This window comes from Condylura cristata, unplaced genomic scaffold, assembly GCF_000260355.1.
Source record: "Condylura cristata isolate star-nosed mole 26May11 unplaced genomic scaffold, ConCri1.0 scaffold00022, whole genome shotgun sequence".
NCBI classification, from domain to species: Eukaryota; Metazoa; Chordata; class Mammalia; order Eulipotyphla; family Talpidae; genus Condylura; species Condylura cristata.
The window spans coordinates 7,320,916-7,339,322 of NW_004567123.1; the positions used below are offsets into that span (position 1 = coordinate 7,320,916).

Consider the following 18,407-nt stretch of genomic DNA (forward strand, 5'->3'; position numbering starts at 1 on the left):
CCATCTGCATTTCCTCTTTGGAGAAGTGTCTTTCTAGCTTTTCTGCCCATTTTTTGAAGGGGTTGTTTATTTTTGTTGAGTTTCGTCAGTTCTCCATATTATTTTTGTGATCAGTCCCTTTATCACTTCTTCTGTGTGAGAAAATATTTTCCCTATTAGTGGGCTGTCTGTTTTTTGTAATGTCTCTTTTGCTGTACAGAAGCTCTTTAACTTGATATGGTGCTGGGAAAACTGGGAAGCTACATGCAAAAAAATGAAACTAGATCACTGCCTCACTCCATTCACAAAAATCAACTCGAAGTGGATTAAGGACCTAGACATAAGAACGGAAACCATAAAACACCTGGAAGCAAAGATGGGCCAAACACTACATGACATACGCTTCAGTGACATCTTTAAAGATAGAGCACCCAATGCCACAATAGTGAAGGCAAGGATAAATAGATGGAACTACATCAAGTACAGCAAAAGAGACATTACAAAAAACAAACAGACAGCCCACTAATTGGGAAAAAATTTTCTCTTAATGTTTAACAAATATCAAGTAAGATGACCATTAGTATTTTTCCATCTGCATTTTATAATTAGAAAAAAATCAGTGAGCAGCTTAAATCCACACTTATGTAAATTAAAGACCATTAAATAAGGTCTCATTTTCTTAATGGTTCTTTAAAACTCCAAAGGGAGGCTTTGATCTCACACAGCCTGTTCCTTAATTCAACCCAGGAGAAACGTGAAGTACAAAAACCTCCCTGTTGACAAGCTAGATGGAGACTCTTTTGTTTTAACAGTGCCCTCTTGTGGGCAATTCCCCTCAAGTGTCTGCCTTGGATTTCTCTGGAAACCAGCAGTAAAGTATGTTTGCAGCAAGGTGATTTTGGGTAAGCAGACCTGGTGGTCAGGATCTCAGTGGGCTTTTGATCCCTGTTGGGGAAGCAGCTCATCGTTTCTAAAGCAACTCTTCTCATCCCACCGTGGTTTGGTAGACCATGGTAAAGTGTAAGTAATTCCTTTGTGGGACTTCTAGGGGGTAAGCTGTTTTCCTGGTCAAGGGCCTTGTTGATGGAGGTAGTGTCTTGCTACTGCCCCAGGTCATGCGCCAGCATTGAATGGTAACTTGGAGAGAGAATGAGCCAGGCTTTGTGGGCTTCTGCATCTTCAGACTTGCATTTTGTAGATCCCTATGCTTTCATGTCTTCCAGTCCTGTGTGCTATCCCCACCCTTTTCAAGAGCTCCAATTGCATCAGCTTTCTGGAAAATAAAGTAATAAATGAAGTGCCGGGTCTTAACCCAGGGAAGAATTTCATTTTGGAAACTTTGGTGTTTGGTTTAAATTTATTTTCCATGACTTTGTTTTAGTCCCAGACAAAACCATGGAAGGTACTTCTTATCTAACGGCCCTCACAAAATGGCAAAAATCATATATGCCTTTTAACAACTAGAAGTGTTTAGTTTTTCCTCATTTTCCATACACAGTGATGAAAACAAACCAGAGGTGGAAGGACTGGAGCCTGAGCCTCCATAGAATTTCTGGTGTCTGCTTTTTCACTGAAGTTTGTAAGGGGAATTCTTTCCAGGGTCTTATGGTTAATGGTGAGGGTTTAGTAGTTGGGAAGCCATTTGAACACAGACTTCCCAGAGCCTAGCTATACCACTTATTGTGTGTGTCACTGACCTAACCTCACCCTGCTTTTTATGAGAACTAATACATGATGGATTAAAGGAACGTAGACAGTACCCAGTCAGTCTGCATTACAGCTGAAAATTGGGTAAGACACCAGAATTTGAGAATAAGATCATAAAACAACAACTCTTAAAACTGAGATGGGTAACAATGAACTCAGAATGAATGAGACTGGTCATGTGTGGGAGTGACTCCATTGAAATGACATCTTGTAAATTTGACTGATAAGACTTGATGAAACAATGAATGGACAAGATGATGGGAAGATCATGCTTGAAGTAAGCTGACATCCAATGGGCTGTATTTTGGCCCTTTTTTTTAGATGATAGACTGATTATTAACAGGGATGACTTATGTGGAGATGAGATCAGAATGAGCAATTGTAATCAGCCCTGTCATGGGGATGGGTGTTTTGGCCATAGTGCACAGGTCCTAGGTGATACAGGTATCAAGTTCAGCAAATATGGCATCATTCCTAAGGGGTCGATGAGGCTCTTGCTTTGGGTGGGTAGCAACCCCACAAAGCAATTCCTCACTTTTTCACTACCCTGAGATCTTGAATTGAGTAGAGTACTGGTCCATGAGGGCAGCAGGCAACGCAAAAACTTGTGGGAGTTGGACAGCTTTGGTCCCCTTTCCAGCTGGGTATAATTAGATAATCACACACTTTTTATTTGCTTCATTTATATCAGCGATGTGGGTTAAGTTATTTATCCTTCACCTTCTTTTATTTCTCAGTGTTTTTCATTGCAATTGTGTGATGCAGCAGACATGGACTTGGGCTATTGTAGGTGTAACCTTACACCCCATAATTTGTTTCTCCAACCTCTACATCCTGGAGAGAAATCCAAGTAGAAAAAAGTGGACCCTGATTTAAGGGAATCCAGAAATCCCAGCTTCATCTACACCTGTCTAACATTTAGCTCTGTGAGAACCTCTAAAGATTGATTTTGAAGAATAGGATGGTAGGATTATTAAAATGGTTGCATTGATTTTGCATGGTTTGGGTGACAACTGCTGGCTGCTGTGATCTTCAGGTTTTGGTTATCTGGAAAGCAGTGAAAACTTTGTTACGATAAATAACTTTATAAATTTAATTCACCTTTGCTCCTAAATATGATTGTCACTTTCCCTTGTTTACATTTTTATATTTCAGTGATTCTGTTAAATAGCAAAAAAGGATAGGGTTGCTTTTTGCTTGCTTAAAAAGTTTTCATTAAGAACTGGGATATGGGCCCTCCCTGGTGGTGCAGCAGGGTAAAGCACAGAGCTAAGAGACCACTTCAGCATGAATTCCATTCCTGCCCTGGAGGTGATCCACATGGCCGGGCAGACCTCTCCTGGCCTATCTGCTGCTCCCCTGAGCAGTGTCGATCTGCTTGTTCTGCTTCTCACTCTGTTTCTAGTGAATCTCTCACTGCCCCTATGCCTCTGGACTGGACCCCAGCTCTGTACGCATAAATAGATAAATCTTTGGGGGGAAAAAAAAACTGGGATACATGCATATTCTGTTAACAGTTCTGCATTGATTTATTTATATGTTGTAATCTGTATGAGGTGGAAGGAACATTCGAGTATATAGTCAAAACCAAAGCGGCTTTTATTAAAATATATGGTAATTGTTCTTTTATGGTTTTTGGCTTTCAGGTTTTCAAAACCCTCGGCACAGATGTTGTGAAATCTGCATTTGAAGGTTATAATGCTTGTGTCTTTGCATATGGGCAAACTGGATCGGGAAAGTCATACACTATGATGGGAAATTCTGTACGTTATTTATACTGTGTGGGAAGAAAATTTCTCATTATCTCTCTTTGGACTGATAGAAATTATCTCTTTTATCAACTTGGTCTGTACTAACTTGCTTTTCATGTTCTGATCATTCTTTAGCAATAAGATAAAACTCAGTAATAGGTTGAACTAAATTTCCTTTGAGAGATTTTAAATTAGAAATAGTTTTACGTTTATAAGCATGAATAATGGATGTAAGTCTCAGTTCATTTTCTGTTTTTAAAGGTTTTATAATCTTATCAAAAAAGTATGCTGGGCCCACAAGTAATTTATTCTTCTTTTCTGCCAACACAACAGTTTGAATAAAATTACTGAACCTCTATTCCTTTTAAAATTATTCAAAATACTTTCCTAAGAAAAATGTAAAAAAAGAAAAAAGCAAACCTCTTTGGTGGTAGAAAGGTATTATATAAATCCAGAAATTATATAAAAGGAATTAGAATTATGTTGTTTTTATAGTCATATGGTTACAAACATAGTAGTTAATGTTTATTAGTAATGCTCTACTTACAGACATTAAAGTTACCATTACCTCCAAATGTGAAGGAGTAAAAACTAGGCATAATTGCAGGGACATCATCTTATTCTGTGTTTTTTCCAGATCTAGATATGTATGTGTTTTTACCTTTTTTATCCTTCCTTGAAAACTGTTCACAGGTGATCAGATCCATGGTATGTTCTAGAGGTAGAGATATTAGCAGGAAAACACAGGGCTTCCTTGCTGGGAGACACAGAGGTGTCTTTATAACTAAAATAGTTTGGGGAAGTAGTAATGTATTTAAGGAGATCGGTCATTCCAGATCGAAGTATTTCAGCGTGTATTTAGCATCTTAAATCCATGATTTTCATTTACATGAAAGGGTAATTGCTTCTGTGGTTCCTCAGCATTGAAAAGTAGAGAAGAACAAATAGAACAAGCATAATTTCAAGAGTTTCACATTTCCTTTTATCTTCTCTTTTCCTACTTTTCTACTGTGCCTTTGGAAAAAAAAATCTCTAAAAATGAAATTTGCATGTGATTCTATAGCTATTTCATCTAATAAGCAAAATATTTCTAAAGCACTCATAGATGACAACTTTTTTTTTTCTTACCTTATAATTGAGTTCTGTTTGGCTCTTCTATTTTGTTTTTTTTTTAAGTAAGAATAAAAAATATGCTGAAGTACCCTGAATTTCCATGATAAGAACTGGTACTGATTTAATAATTTAAGGGGGAGAATTCTTTTAAAGCTAGAGTTATATTTCTTCTAGTTTTTAGGTGTAGACTTTGGGTGAAGATAGGGAGGGATTTCAGAGGGAAACATGCAGGCTCTGAATTCTTAATTTCCTAACAGGGCCACTTTGCCTCACCTTTAGGCAAAGGGTTAGATTTATTAATACTGACAGAAATGGGTATATTACTGGATATGCCATATTGTGTATGCTATATTAAAACCTTCCTGTCTAGGAAGGTCAGTACCCCAAAGGAGGAATATTCTATGTGTTTTAAAGTGGACTGTCATCTAAGTTTTAAGATATTTATTGACTACTTTGAGGACTTACTAAAATGTTTCACTGGTATTTCTTTTCTTCCTAATTTATATTTCACTTTCCTTGGCTGTTTGACTAGACCAGATTCTTATGCTGTAGACTGTTATGTTTGAAAGTAAGAGAATAAGTCACCTCTTGTTTGCTGCAAGCCTTGATTAGCTGATTAACAAGTAACAACCATATATTACCATAGTCCAAGCAGGTAGAAATGATCAAACTCAGTCCTCTCATTTCAGAGAGTATGAAGCAGTCCTGAGGGCGAGGGTAAATGGTGGTCTGGGCCCTCGGGTAGTAGGCCTGGAGTGAGCATGCATGTCCTCTGAGTTTAGGTCCACTCCATTAAGTTTCAAGTTCAGTTACCAGTTGCTTTTATTCCAAGTGACAACTGTGGCATTCCTCCTTTCCATTATAGGGTGATTCAGGCTTAATACCTCGGATCTGTGAAGGACTCTTCAGTCAGATTAATGAAACCACTAAATGGGATGAAGCATCTTTTCGAACTGAAGTCAGGTAGGGTCTGTGACCTGAGTAACTGAGTGTGAGCTTGGCTGGAATTTGCTTTGAATACAGGGGGTCCTAAAGAGAGCACTTGCCTTTGTCTTCCTACACTATGGTATTTTGAAGCTTAAAACACATTTGTTTCTAGTGTGATTTGGATTAGGATTTGGGAGACTGCAGAAATCACTCAGTTTGGTCAGAAGCTCTGACAAAGAATGAGTACCACAAGTGCAGTGCATTTGTGACTAGTTGTTCCACCTCGCTCTTTTGCCTTATTCTTTTGTGCTATTCCTTATGTTGATAGGCTCACTCGAAGTCTAATTTTTAAGTACATCTGAATGGCTGAGGTAATTTTTCCTCTTTGAAATTAAACCTGGGGATTCCAGTCTCTTGAGTGATTTGGAGGACAATCTGGTGTTCTCAGGGCTGTTTGACTTTCAGTGAGAGCTTATGTGACCTTGGACAAGGTATTTAAATCATCCTATCTCCATTGTCCAATATAATAAATATTTGGACAATGCTTAGACTAGTTGGACTATGTACCTGATACATAGTTACACTCATAAATGTGTGTTAATGCTATTAATATCTGAAGTCATGCTACTGAATGCAATTCTTGCTACATTTTTTAGCTATTTAGAAATTTATAATGAACGAGTGAGAGATCTACTTAGACGGAAGTCATCAAAAACCTTCAATTTAAGAGTACGTGAGCATCCAAAAGAAGGACCTTACGTTGAGGGTAAGCATGCATATTTCACAGTCCTGTACATCTTGGAAATTTGTGCAAAAATAGTAATTTCAAAGGGAAACATGTCATAAGAGTGAAATTTAAAAAAAGTATTTTTGCATTTTATTATAGTAATGCTGATGTTAACTATCACTACATCATATTCCTTTAATGAATTCATATTTCACTGGACATTCACTGATTTTATGGGGCTTTCCAATAGTTTTCCTTTTTCCCTTTAATTATTCATTCAGATATTAAAGCATATTAAACAGCTGGTTTATAAAAATACAGAATGATTGTATTTAATTTAACCCATTTGATTGAATGGATTAAACATTCAGAATCTTATCTAGACACTTAGGGAGATTTCGTTTCTAATCTGCTATTCAAAGTTTGGGAGATTATGAATTATTAAGATTTGGGAGAAAAAAAGTAAATTGACACCACAGCTTAGTGTTTATACCAGCATAAGGGAGAAATAATTAAAAAATTTAATGTAAAATGTGAACTTGTAAAGTGACTCCAAGAAATTATGGGTTAACATTTTCCTAAAATTTGGAGAAGACTTTTCAGAACTTGGGTCAAAAACTCTAGAAGTAAAAGATGACAAATTTGAAATATTATACTTGGCAGAAACACCATCAGCAAAGTAAAAAAGACAGTGTACAAAGTCCATAAGTTTTTTTTTTTTCAATTTTGGATGCTAATGGATTAATTTCCCTAATATATAAAGAGCTCCTATATATCACTAAGGAGAAATCAATAGCGAAGCAGATAAATGAACAATGGATATAAACAGATTATTCACAGAAAGAGAAATACAGATTGCTTTTAAATGGATAAAAGAAAGCTCATTTGCACTCATAATTAGAGAAAAGAAAAATGAAACTATGTTGAGATGACATTTGTTACCTGTTCCTGGCAGATGTAAAGAAGCTTGATAGGACACTGTTTGCAGATAGGCATTCTTACCTATTGCTTCTATTGGTTGTAAATTGCCATCTGTGGAAGAGAGTTTTGCAATATCTATCAAAATTTTGTGTATGCTTTGATCCAGCAGTTTCACCTCATAAGAATTCATCCTGCAGAAAGACATAAATACAAATTATTTGTAGTACCTCTACTTATAATTGGAAACAAACTATAAAAATTTTCTATAGTTTCAATAGGAGATTGGTTATGGTATGTACATGCAATCCAGTGTTCTGTAGTCATAACAATGAATGAGCAATCAATCACTTTAACCAATATACAGAATGTTCTTCAATATATTATTACATAGAAAAAAGCAGGAATGCATGACAATGTTTGTAGTATGCTGTCATTTCTATGAAAGGAGGTGGAAGATGGATTTTCTATATATGCAGTTGCCTGTATGTGTATGAGTCATTTCTAGAAGGGTGTGGAGAAATTAATAGTAGCTTGACAGAAAGGGAATTGGGGGCTGGGCAGTTCCATAGAAGTAGGAGGAGCCTCTTTACACAGTATGTTTTTATAGCCTTTGATTTTAGAACCATATGAATGTATGAAACTTCCCAAAAAAGGAATACAAAAATCTTTTAAAGGGTTTAAAAAATGCTTTCAGGTTTTACGTGAAGGTAGAGTAATTATCTACTCAAATATACTAATAAAGCTGATGATAATAGTTGACTTTCTTCCTAGATACCTTCTCTGGTAGGTCTGTATTACTAGGCAAGGTGATTGAGGCACAGGGGTGAGTGCCTTGGTCAGAAGAACCACACATGTGCACAGGAAGCCTGGAACTGAGTTTGATGGTAGGCAGCCCAGTTCCTTAGTTTGTGTCACAGATTTCCACAGTTTAGGAAGTAAGATCTTTAAACAAGCCAACAGTTTTATACAGTCATGTATTATTTCCTAGAAGTAAATTTCCTGTCCTGCTTGTTATGCTAGGGAGATTTCTTCACCCTCTTTTTTTCATTTCAGATTTATCAAAACATTTAGTACAGAATTATGGTGATGTAGAAGAACTTATGGATGCAGGAAATATCAATCGTACCACAGCAGCAACTGGGATGAACGATGTCAGTAGCAGGTCTCATGCCATCTTCACCATCAAGTTCACTCAGGTAAGGGCAGCTTTGGGCCAACTGGCTCCATCCCTGAGCTCTTCACTTCTGATTAACACCAGCTGAGGACCCATCATTGTTGAACCAGGAGCAGCAGCAGGCAAAGGTGACTGACTGTCATTTTCTTGTTAATTAGAATTGAACATGTGTTGTGTGCTGGGTTTCTCTGTGGCTTCAATGACAGTAATTTGGAATATCCTGATGTGTGCCTTTAAGAAATATTTAGCAGGCTCTGTCCTATTCTAGACTTGGAAAAACAAAACAAAACTATACACTACCCCAAAATTTGGCTTTATGCTTAATTAAGCATAAGTTTTCATTATTGCAAGCTCTGTGGGAGGTAATGAATTGTTAATCAGACCTTCTGGAGGCCAAGGTGAGTAATTCATTGTAGTACATTATCGTTTCATGAAGCTCACCTAACAATGTTGATTATGATTGTTATACTATATTAAAGGACAGCAAACATTTTTAACTACTAATGTAAGAATTCCTTCTGATCAAGAGGTGGAGAACATTTTGAAAATGTTTGGGAATGATTGAAGGTAAATATTTCCACACCTAGGCCAATGGAACACATGAGCATAGATATGTATTGTCCTCTGAGGACTCAAGCATATGATAGGCGTTTGGGGAAGACCTAGCCTGTGTTAACTGTGAACACACCAGATGCAGAAAGAAAGCACTTAAGCAACAAAGAGGAAAAGGTCAGGAAATTTTCTCTCAGGTCAATAAGGAAAACTCTGATAAATTCTCCAAATCTTAAACATTCAGTAGACCTTTGCTTTTGATATAGTGTGTTTTATTCTTCTCCCTCTTGCTTTCTGACTAGCTTCAAAGAGACTTGCATTTCTATCAAAATATGCTAATTTTTATGGCAGTTTGGTTCTAGCTAAAATATAGGAAAAGCAACATTTTGGTGTAATTCAGAATCAAGGAATATGGTGTTTAGTATTTTCACTTCTAACATAATTTGTGAAATAAATGTTTTAACATTGAATAATGGTTGAATTACCTTCTGTATAATTATCTACTTTTATCACATTTGGAGTGACTTTATGCTTGGAATGCTGGGAATTGTAGATGAGGGCAGCACTAACTATTTGTTGACTTGCAGTTTTTTTTGTTGAGTGCCCCTCAGTGCCTGTTCTGCCACAGGTGGCTGTTCTGCCAAAATGACTGAGTCATTGGAATAATGGATTATTATTTCAGAAAGCTTATGAATCACTTATGGTGTACTTCTATTACTGAATTTATTTTTGGAAGTTTTCATAATTAGCAAGCTAGCCAATGAAACAACAAAATTAAAACAACTTTCTGCCCTGAGAGATCACAGTGAAGATCAGAAAATAACTAGAATTTGTATTATAAACAACATCAGGACTCTTTAAACACCTTCAGTTTTGCTTTTATATTTTATCACAGGCAAAATTTGATTCTGAAATGCCCTGTGAAACTGTGAGTAAGATCCACTTAGTCGATCTTGCTGGAAGTGAGCGTGCAGATGCCACTGGTGCCACTGGGGTCAGACTCAAGGAAGGGGGGAATATTAACAAATCCCTCGTGACTCTGGGAAATGTCATTTCTGCCTTAGGTAGGTTATGTCTGCTCCTGCCTTGTCTCCTATTGTTTGTGTATTTGCATGAAATAATTATGTAACGTTTGTGTCACAGAGAAAATAGCCTTAAGGATTTTTGAAGCCAATTAGAGGGAAAAAAAAAATCTTTATTAATTTCTTTTGGGGGGGTCTTTCTTTTCCCTCCCTGCAGCTGATTTATCTCAGGATGCAGCAAACCCTCTTGTAAAGAAGAAGCAAGTTTTTGTGCCTTACAGGGATTCTGTTTTGACTTGGTTGTTAAAAGATAGCCTTGGAGGAAACTCTAAAACTATCATGATTGCCAGTAAGAATTTTAAGTTCTTTTCCTCAGCATGTTATGTTTTATGTGAATTAACTCTGAATATTTAAGCTTAAAGTGTCTCATTAGAAATAGCTTTCTGTTAGTCTTAAAAAAAAAAAGCATCTGTTAGATTCATTAGGAATACCTTTCTGTTAGCCTTTTTTAAAAGAAAATCAGTCTTTGCTATTTTACTCATGGACCCCCTTTCTCTATCTAGTACCCAGACTTGCCATGTGTTTGCTCATGGAAGTTGGGCTACAGGTAGAATGACTCTCAGCTTTTCTTTCTTTAAGAACAGCATGGAAACTTTTGATACCACTAGCTCATATGGGAAGATCATTTACAGTGAAAATAACCCAGTTTAGTTTTTCTGTTATAAAGCAGAAAATGTGGAGTTAAATTTGAGAATTAACTCTGGGGTGTGTAACCTAGAGGAAATTGTATAGTTACCTAGTTCCTGAAGTTTAGAATTTGGGGTGCTGGTGGTGTTATTAATAAGATTTTAAGATTGAAAGAATTTACTGCTATTCTAACTTGAGAATTTATTCTGCTTTGGATTTTACAGATTTTTATTCTGGATTTTTTTTCTATCCTTTAAAAGTATTTTTACTTAATGCTGAGAAGCACAAATTTTGAGATGGTCTTCCTATGTTTCTGTAGAGAGAACTCCTTAACTACAGTGGAGTATCATAGCTCACTTTAGAATTGGCTTGATGGCTGATTCTGGACTTGAGAAGAGCAGAATGATATTTAATTTGGTATAGTGAGCACCCTTTCCTATAAATCTTCAATAATTTTTAATATATATTACTGTGGTGATGGATATTTGGTCTATCCACTGACGTTGGGTTATGCTGACTTTTAAATTACAAACCAACTTTGTGTTAAATGAAACAAGGAGTGTTGGATAAATTATATTTTTTGAATCCATTCTTCACAGCCATTTCCCCTGCTGATGTCAATTACGGAGAAACCCTAAGTACGCTTCGCTATGCAAATAGAGCCAAAAACATCATCAACAAGCCTACCATTAATGAGGATGCCAACGTCAAACTCATCCGTGAGCTGCGAGCAGAAATAGCCAGACTGAAAACACTGCTTGCTCAAGGAAATCAGGTTGGGTTTTTCTGAGATTTATAGATCATTTTCTTTATGTAATGGCATCTATTTCTACATCTTAATGAGACAATGACCTCACTCATAGCGTTGATTTGAGTAAATAAATGCTAAGTAAAGATTTGCATGAGCTAGCCAGTTTCTCCTTATATCCCATTGGCCTCTGTGTTCATTATGTGCTCTTTGTGTATGATTTTGTCTATCAAACCTGAAGCGATTGACTTTCTAAAAGTTACCAATTATGGATGGAAATTTAACATGCGACAGGATTAGCAGAATAAACAATTGTGGAAGGAAATTGAAGTACATGAAGTGATATTTAAAATTGTACCTATTCATTTTTTGAGTTGAAAACGTATTTCAACAGGGCGAAAGATTTGTTGGAACACCTTTCTTAATCTCTGAGCACCATTACAGAGGAGGTTGTGGTGGTACAATGACACGTGTGGCCCGACTGAGATGATGCTTCTGGGACTGTCAGGGCGTGCTGAGTGGCCTCACTTCAGTTTCTTATGAGACTCTAGTGAAGGACTCATCTCTTTTTGTCTTTTTTTCATAGTAAAGTTCCTGTTAGTCTACAGAGTATACGTGCAAGGGCTCCTTCTGTGATGAGTAGTTTGAGTTAAGTTCTGCTAGGTTTCTACACTATTGTGATAAAAGGCCACCCTTCTAAAGAAAATCAAAGGTTACCTTTATAAACGTTCCAGTAGGATGGAAGTTAGAAATTAAGCAGAGATACATTTCTGCCTACTTTCTTGCCCCATGAATGGATATTTTAAGTATGTCATTAAAAAAAAATTCTTTTTCAATGCATAGTGCTGTCTCTTGAGCAGCTTTCTAGCTAGGAATATATGCCCTTGAAGCTCTTATCCCATAAGGTGGTTTGACCTATGAACATATTGAAAACGTTGCTGAATTTCCCATGTTCTGAAATCCACCTAATGGTTGTTTTCTATTAAGTGGTGGCAGAGCTTGAATGAAGATTACTCATGGCACTCAGAGGTATCTCCATACACATTTTACTTTTTGATGTGGAGCAGAGCCATCTTCTGATGTTAGAGTGACAAGCTGATTGTATATTTCAGGCTCATATACCTTGAATCATAGTTGTCACTTGTAGTACACCTTGTTATTAGGATTTTTTTTACAGACATCATTTGTCTAAAGTGAACATATATGGACTGACAGGATCACCTAAAGTGAGGTCTGAAAGAAAGTATTTGGAAAAATTTAGGTAGAAACCTAAAATTTTAACCTTTTACTTGTTTAACCTTTTATAAAGTATGAGAACAAAGAAGAAAGAAAGATCAACCTTTATAAATTGAACTAAGGAATGCCTTGAAAGTAGCCTTATCATATGGACAGGAAAACTTTAATTTATAAAAATGTTAATAAATTATGTCAGGAATGTTTTCAGAGATACTGGATATGCCAGGTGCCTTAGACTTTGTTCTTTTGTATTGTTTGCTTTATGACCAAAGACCACTTCTGTAATTAATCACTGCTGTATTTTAGTGGTGAGGGTGGAAAAGATAGTTAATTCTATTTTAGAACACATTCAAGATAAAATTCTTTGATAAATTTAGTACATTACAATAAAAATGGAGTCCAATTTAAAATAATTTATCATGCTATGAGCTTTAAATTATTGAGGCAATATAGACTTATCCTAATTAATTAAATTTGTGATACTCAATAAAAAAAGCAGGTGTTCTTAAGTGCCCATTAAAAATCTATATATAATTTTTTTTGTGACATTGCTCTATTCCAAATACTACCATGGTTCAGAAAAAATATTACTCAAATCAAAGTTCCATTTCTAGGGTTATTTGTTTAAGGACAACTAAATATTAGTCAGCTCCTACTGTGAATAATTTTATGAATTTGCAATGCAAAATGTCATATGCATTACAATTTCAAAAGCACAGTTTTAAAAAAGCAAAAGATTATGACATGTATTTGCTTTTCTTATATACAGATGCTATGTATATATGTGTGTGTATGTGTATGTATACCCTACACAGATCAATGAATATTTGCAAGCTGAATTCACTCCTGAATGTGTAGCCACAACCTGTACCATGGAAGCCCCTCTTAATGTTGTTTAACTTCTAAAAATTATAAAGTTTTGCCTATTTCTGTTTTTTATGTGAGTGGAATCATGCATTAAATACTGTTGATTGTATTTTTTCCCTTAACATTGTGTTTGTGAGATTGATCCATGTTTTTTTTTTAAATTTATATGTGTGTATACACACACACACACATATATATGTATGTATGTATGTGTGTATGAGAGAGATTGTTTTTACATCATTATTCCTTTTTGTGCAATGTTTAATTTTTTCTTTCAGGTATAATCCCCATAGAATTCCCATCACTAAGTCACCCATGAACCATTGCCACAGTTTCTTAGGCTCTTCACTCCTCTCATTTTATCCCTTTCCCTTTTCTTCTGCTGAATGTCTGCTAGTTTTTTCTCTCCATCCCTTGCCTGGTTCCCCTATATTCCTCCTATAAGTGAAATCATCTGATATTTTTCTTTTTCCTTATGACATATTTCACTGAGTATAATCCCTTCCGTATCCATCCATGTTGCTGTGAATGGCATAATTTACCTTTTTCGTATGCATTCTTTTGTACATATATATGCTGACACATATGTACTCATATGTATATACATCTTTCTTATCCAGTCATCTGTTTGGGACATTTAGGTTGTTTCTATATCTTAGCTACTGTAAATAATGTTGCAGTAACATAGGGGTGCAGGTTTCCTTTTGAATAAATGTTTTTGTGTCCTTTGGGTAAATTCCTAGGAGTGGAATTGCTGGGTCATATGGTAGCACCATTTTTAGTAGTTTGAGGGACCTCCACTTAGCTTTCCATTGTGGTTGGACAATTTTGCATTCCCAACAGTAGTGTGTGAGGGTTCCTTTTTCTCCACATCCTTGCCAGCAATTATTGTTGCCAGCTTTTAAAAAATATGGGTCATTCTCATTGTGAGGTGGTGCCATGTTGTTTTGTTTTGCATTCTCTTGATTTAACTGATGTTGAACATTTTTTTCATATACCTTTTGACCATTTGTATTTCTTCTTTGTGAAACTGTCTTTTTAGCTCATCTGCCCTTTTTTTGACTGGTTTGTTTGCTTTATCGGTCATTTGAATTCTTTGTATATCTTTGAAATCAATCCCTTATCAGTTGTGTGGAGTGCAAAAATTTTCTCCAGGTTAATAGGGTGTCTCTTTGTTTTGGTTAGTGTCTCGCTTGCAGTATAGAAGATTTTTAATTAAATGTAGTACCAGCTGTTTATCTTTTCTTTCATGTTCTTTGCTTTGTGGGATGAGTCTTTAAAGATGTTTCTGAGATACATATCATGGAGTGTTTTGCCTGTTTTCTTCTATGTATTTTATGGTTTCATGTCTTATGTTCAAATCTGTTAGACATTTGGCATTGTCTTTTGTGTATAGTATGAAGTAGTAGTCTGGTTTCATTCTTTTGCAGGTGGTGGTCCAGTTTTCCCAGCATCATTTATTAGACTGTCCTGTTCCATTTCATATTCTTTGGATTTTTGCCAAAGAACAGATTAGTTACCCCTATATGTGTGGTTTTATTTCTATGTTTTCAATTTTACTCCATTGGTTAGTGTGTTGGTTTTTGCTCCAGTATCATAGTATTTTAATTATTATGGCTTTGTAGTATAGCTGTAAGTCTGGAAGTATGGTATCTCCATTTTCCTTCTTTTTGTTAGAAGAGCTTTGACTATTTGAGTTTTTTTTTGTGATTCTATATGAATTTTAGCAATATTCTATTTCCTTGAGAAGAATGCCATTGATATTTTTATTGGAATTGTATTGGAGATTCATCCATACTAGTGCAGGTAGTGGTAGAGCCATTTATTCTCATGGCTATATTATATTATTTGATATAGGTATGTCCCAATCATTTATTCTTTCTATTTTTGATGGGCATTTGGGGAGTTTCCTGTCTTAGGACTATTAGTGCTGCTAGGATTGCTTTTTACTACTTATCTTGCAGTGGACATACAGATAAATTTCTGTTAGGTTTATTTGTAAGAATGGAATTGGTGGTTTTACATATGTTTATTTTTAGTAGATATTGTCAAACAAATTTAAAAGTGAGTACACTAATTTTTATTCTAATATTAGTATATAAAAGTGTTAGTTATAGTTACTTAGGTTCTTAGCAACACTTAGAATGTTGATTTTTCTTTGTAATTATTCTGATAGACTATAGAATTACAGAATGATTTTAGTTTCTTTTTTGTGAAGTTGACCATTTGGATATCTTGGTATTTCAAACATTCCTTTTATTATATTTAAAGCATATTTTCAGAATGCTGCTCTGCATTTTGGAAGTGCACAAATGTCTCTTACCTCTCTCGTATGTATCTGGATTAAGTAATATAATTAAGTAGTATAGAAAATTAAGTAATATAGAGATGAAATAAGGAACTAAAGTCAGTAATTAAGAATTTAGTAATATAGAAATGAAATATGGAAAATTAAGAAATAAAGAAATGAAATAAGGAACTAAAGTCAGAAGTAGTAAGAGAAGATGTAAGTAGTGTGAATTTTACATTTTTGTAGCTGAAGTCATAGATAAACTTTAAATAATTACAGGTAACAAAAATATCACGCGTAAACTTTTAACATCTTATATATGGCCACAAAGTGAAACTCAGTTATCTGAGATTTATAAAAGTGGGCAAAGGTCTACCACGTGATTCAAGAGGAAAGAAAGCATTACAAAAACAGTATTATGTACACCTAAAAAAGGCACCTTCTCACAACAAAGTAAAATTTGTAAGTAACATCAAACATGACATCAGGTTTCATAAAAATAAGAGGAAACAACCACACCACATTTATCTTACATTTGCATAGACTAAAAAAAGTAAGGATATAGTATATTTAGTATATATAGTATATGCCACAATGCGAATTTATTCTAATCAGGGGAAAAAAGGAAAAGATAACCAACTCATACAACAGAAGATTACTTTTTTTATGAAAAGAGCTTCTGTTAAAATAATAAGAAAACATTATAATGCAAATGGAAAAGTGAATAATTGTGAGCAAAATCCATAGAAAAAGTTTCATATGATTTCTAACTATATGCATATATATTGAGAATCATTTAATATACAGGAAATGCAGATATTCAGAGTGGTAAAATGAGTATTCTTATGCATATGGATGTATCATCATCTGTCACTATGTAAATTATGTCTCAAACTTAATAAAAATGAGATCTTTTGTTTTAATGTCAAAAGCAGTTTGAGAACTTACTTTTTCTAAGGCAAGTAGTTTTATTTTTTTAACTTTTTTTTTTTAAGATTTATTTATTTGTGCATACAGAACTGGGGTGCAGGCCAGAGGCTCAGGGGCGGTGACAGGCTTCACCAGAGACAGAGTGGGGAACAGAACAGGCAGATCGACGAAGTACACTGCTGAGGGGAGCAGTGGGCGGGCCAGGAGAGGTCTGCCACGCCATGTGGTCACCTCCAGGGCAGGCGGGGATCGAACTCATGCGAAAGTGGCTTTAGATTCTCAGTGCTGTGCTTTAACCCGCTGCGCCACCAGGGAGGGCCTATTTTTTTAAACTTTTTTAACTGAAGTTACATTTTGATATGGTATCATATATGTCTCACATGTTAATCCTCAAGAATCTACATGTATGTATACAGTGGAATCTATAATAGTAGCCATGTTTTAAAGAGTTGCTAAATGTTTCACAACTTATCAACCATATATAAATAATTCATCACAGTAATTTCTGCTACTTGCATTTCTTCAGTGAAAAATATTTATTGTGTATTATCTGAACAAGACAGCATGCTAGGTGCAGTGGTGCATTGTAGTAATGTGCTTATAAAGCTCCTGGCCATCATTAATGATGACTTTCTTTTACCTTAGGATTAATTTACTGCCTTTATAAAGTGGATAATTGGGCTATCTGGCTAATAATAAAAATGACACCTAATTGATAAATTGCATTTGGGTTAGGATGAACTATACATAAACTTCGAATGCCTGGGAGAAGCCATTGCTTTGGGTGCCCTGGGTACAGTGAAGTGATTCTTGTAACTGTCCATGTCTTTGTGGGATCCTGGAGGTTGTACCTGTGGTGGTGTTACAAAAAAATGTTGGCTCCTAAGGGTGTGGAGCCCCACACATGCTTGTGTGTCTCCTGATCCCTCAAGAAGCCAAAATCAATAGAGACTGCACAGATGTGAGGACTGCTGGGTAGACTGCACTTGACCTTATTTTATCCTCCCTGCCCTTAGCTCTGATTTCTGCTGGGTAGACAGATGCCAGGTGTGACTCCCTGGAAGTCTTGTTAGTCTGAATGTTTAACTGAATGTGAGAAGACCACCTCATGCGTGCATTTGTTTGAATAGAAATTGTAAAATAAATAGTAATGAAAAAAATGCTATGGCCTCTGTAGGTGACAGCTTAGCTATTTAAAAGGATGTGCCATTCATATACATGACTCACAGATTCCCTGCTAGGAATTTATTTCTATTGATCTACCCATGTGTATTGTGGACAACTGCTGTAGAATAGCCATTGTAGCTTTGCTCGTAAAGCACAAGATTAGGAAAAACTGTATGGCCATTAATAGGAAAGTGCTGCCATAAATTACATAATATCCATACAGTAGAGTACTGTGCAGTGTAATGTGGATTGTTAAAAAGAATGAAGTGCTTTCATTTGTGCAGAATTTTCCCCAAGATATGTTGTTGAGTGAAAACAGGCAATATTCAGAATAGTATTCATGCTGTTTATGTTTTTATTTTTAAGAAAAAAAAAGCAGCTAAAACATGGTGGAATATGACCAGAATAAGTTTACACAGTAAATTGGTAAGAATGTTAGCCTCTCTTTTTTGTGACATGGAAGCTAGCTCTGTGTTCCTACCTTTCAGGTTATGGGTTTGAGTATGGTCAAAAGCCCTTGCACTTTGCCTGCCTCCATTTTCCTCACCTGCCTCAATTTTCCCTGTTTTTCCTTCTTTATACTTAGTGAATATTCAAGATAGATAAGTC

General features: G+C 35.6%; 1 protein-coding gene across 2 annotated transcripts in view; it reads left to right on the forward strand.

Annotated features, from left to right (window-relative positions):
- The window catches only part of KIF16B (kinesin family member 16B), a 252,959-nt gene that overhangs the window by 40,726 nt on the left and 193,826 nt on the right, over positions 1 to 18,407 (forward strand). For both annotated transcript variants that reach the window (XM_004687156.1, XM_012728321.1), the window contains exons 4-10: positions 3,333 to 3,449; positions 5,416 to 5,513; positions 6,134 to 6,243; positions 8,179 to 8,321; positions 9,747 to 9,915; positions 10,091 to 10,222; positions 11,160 to 11,335. In XM_004687156.1, coding sequence (XP_004687213.1) covers positions 3,333 to 3,449; positions 5,416 to 5,513; positions 6,134 to 6,243; positions 8,179 to 8,321; positions 9,747 to 9,915; positions 10,091 to 10,222; positions 11,160 to 11,335 — 945 coding nt within the window. The remainder of the gene's footprint in view (positions 1 to 3,332; positions 3,450 to 5,415; positions 5,514 to 6,133; positions 6,244 to 8,178; positions 8,322 to 9,746; positions 9,916 to 10,090; positions 10,223 to 11,159; positions 11,336 to 18,407) is intronic.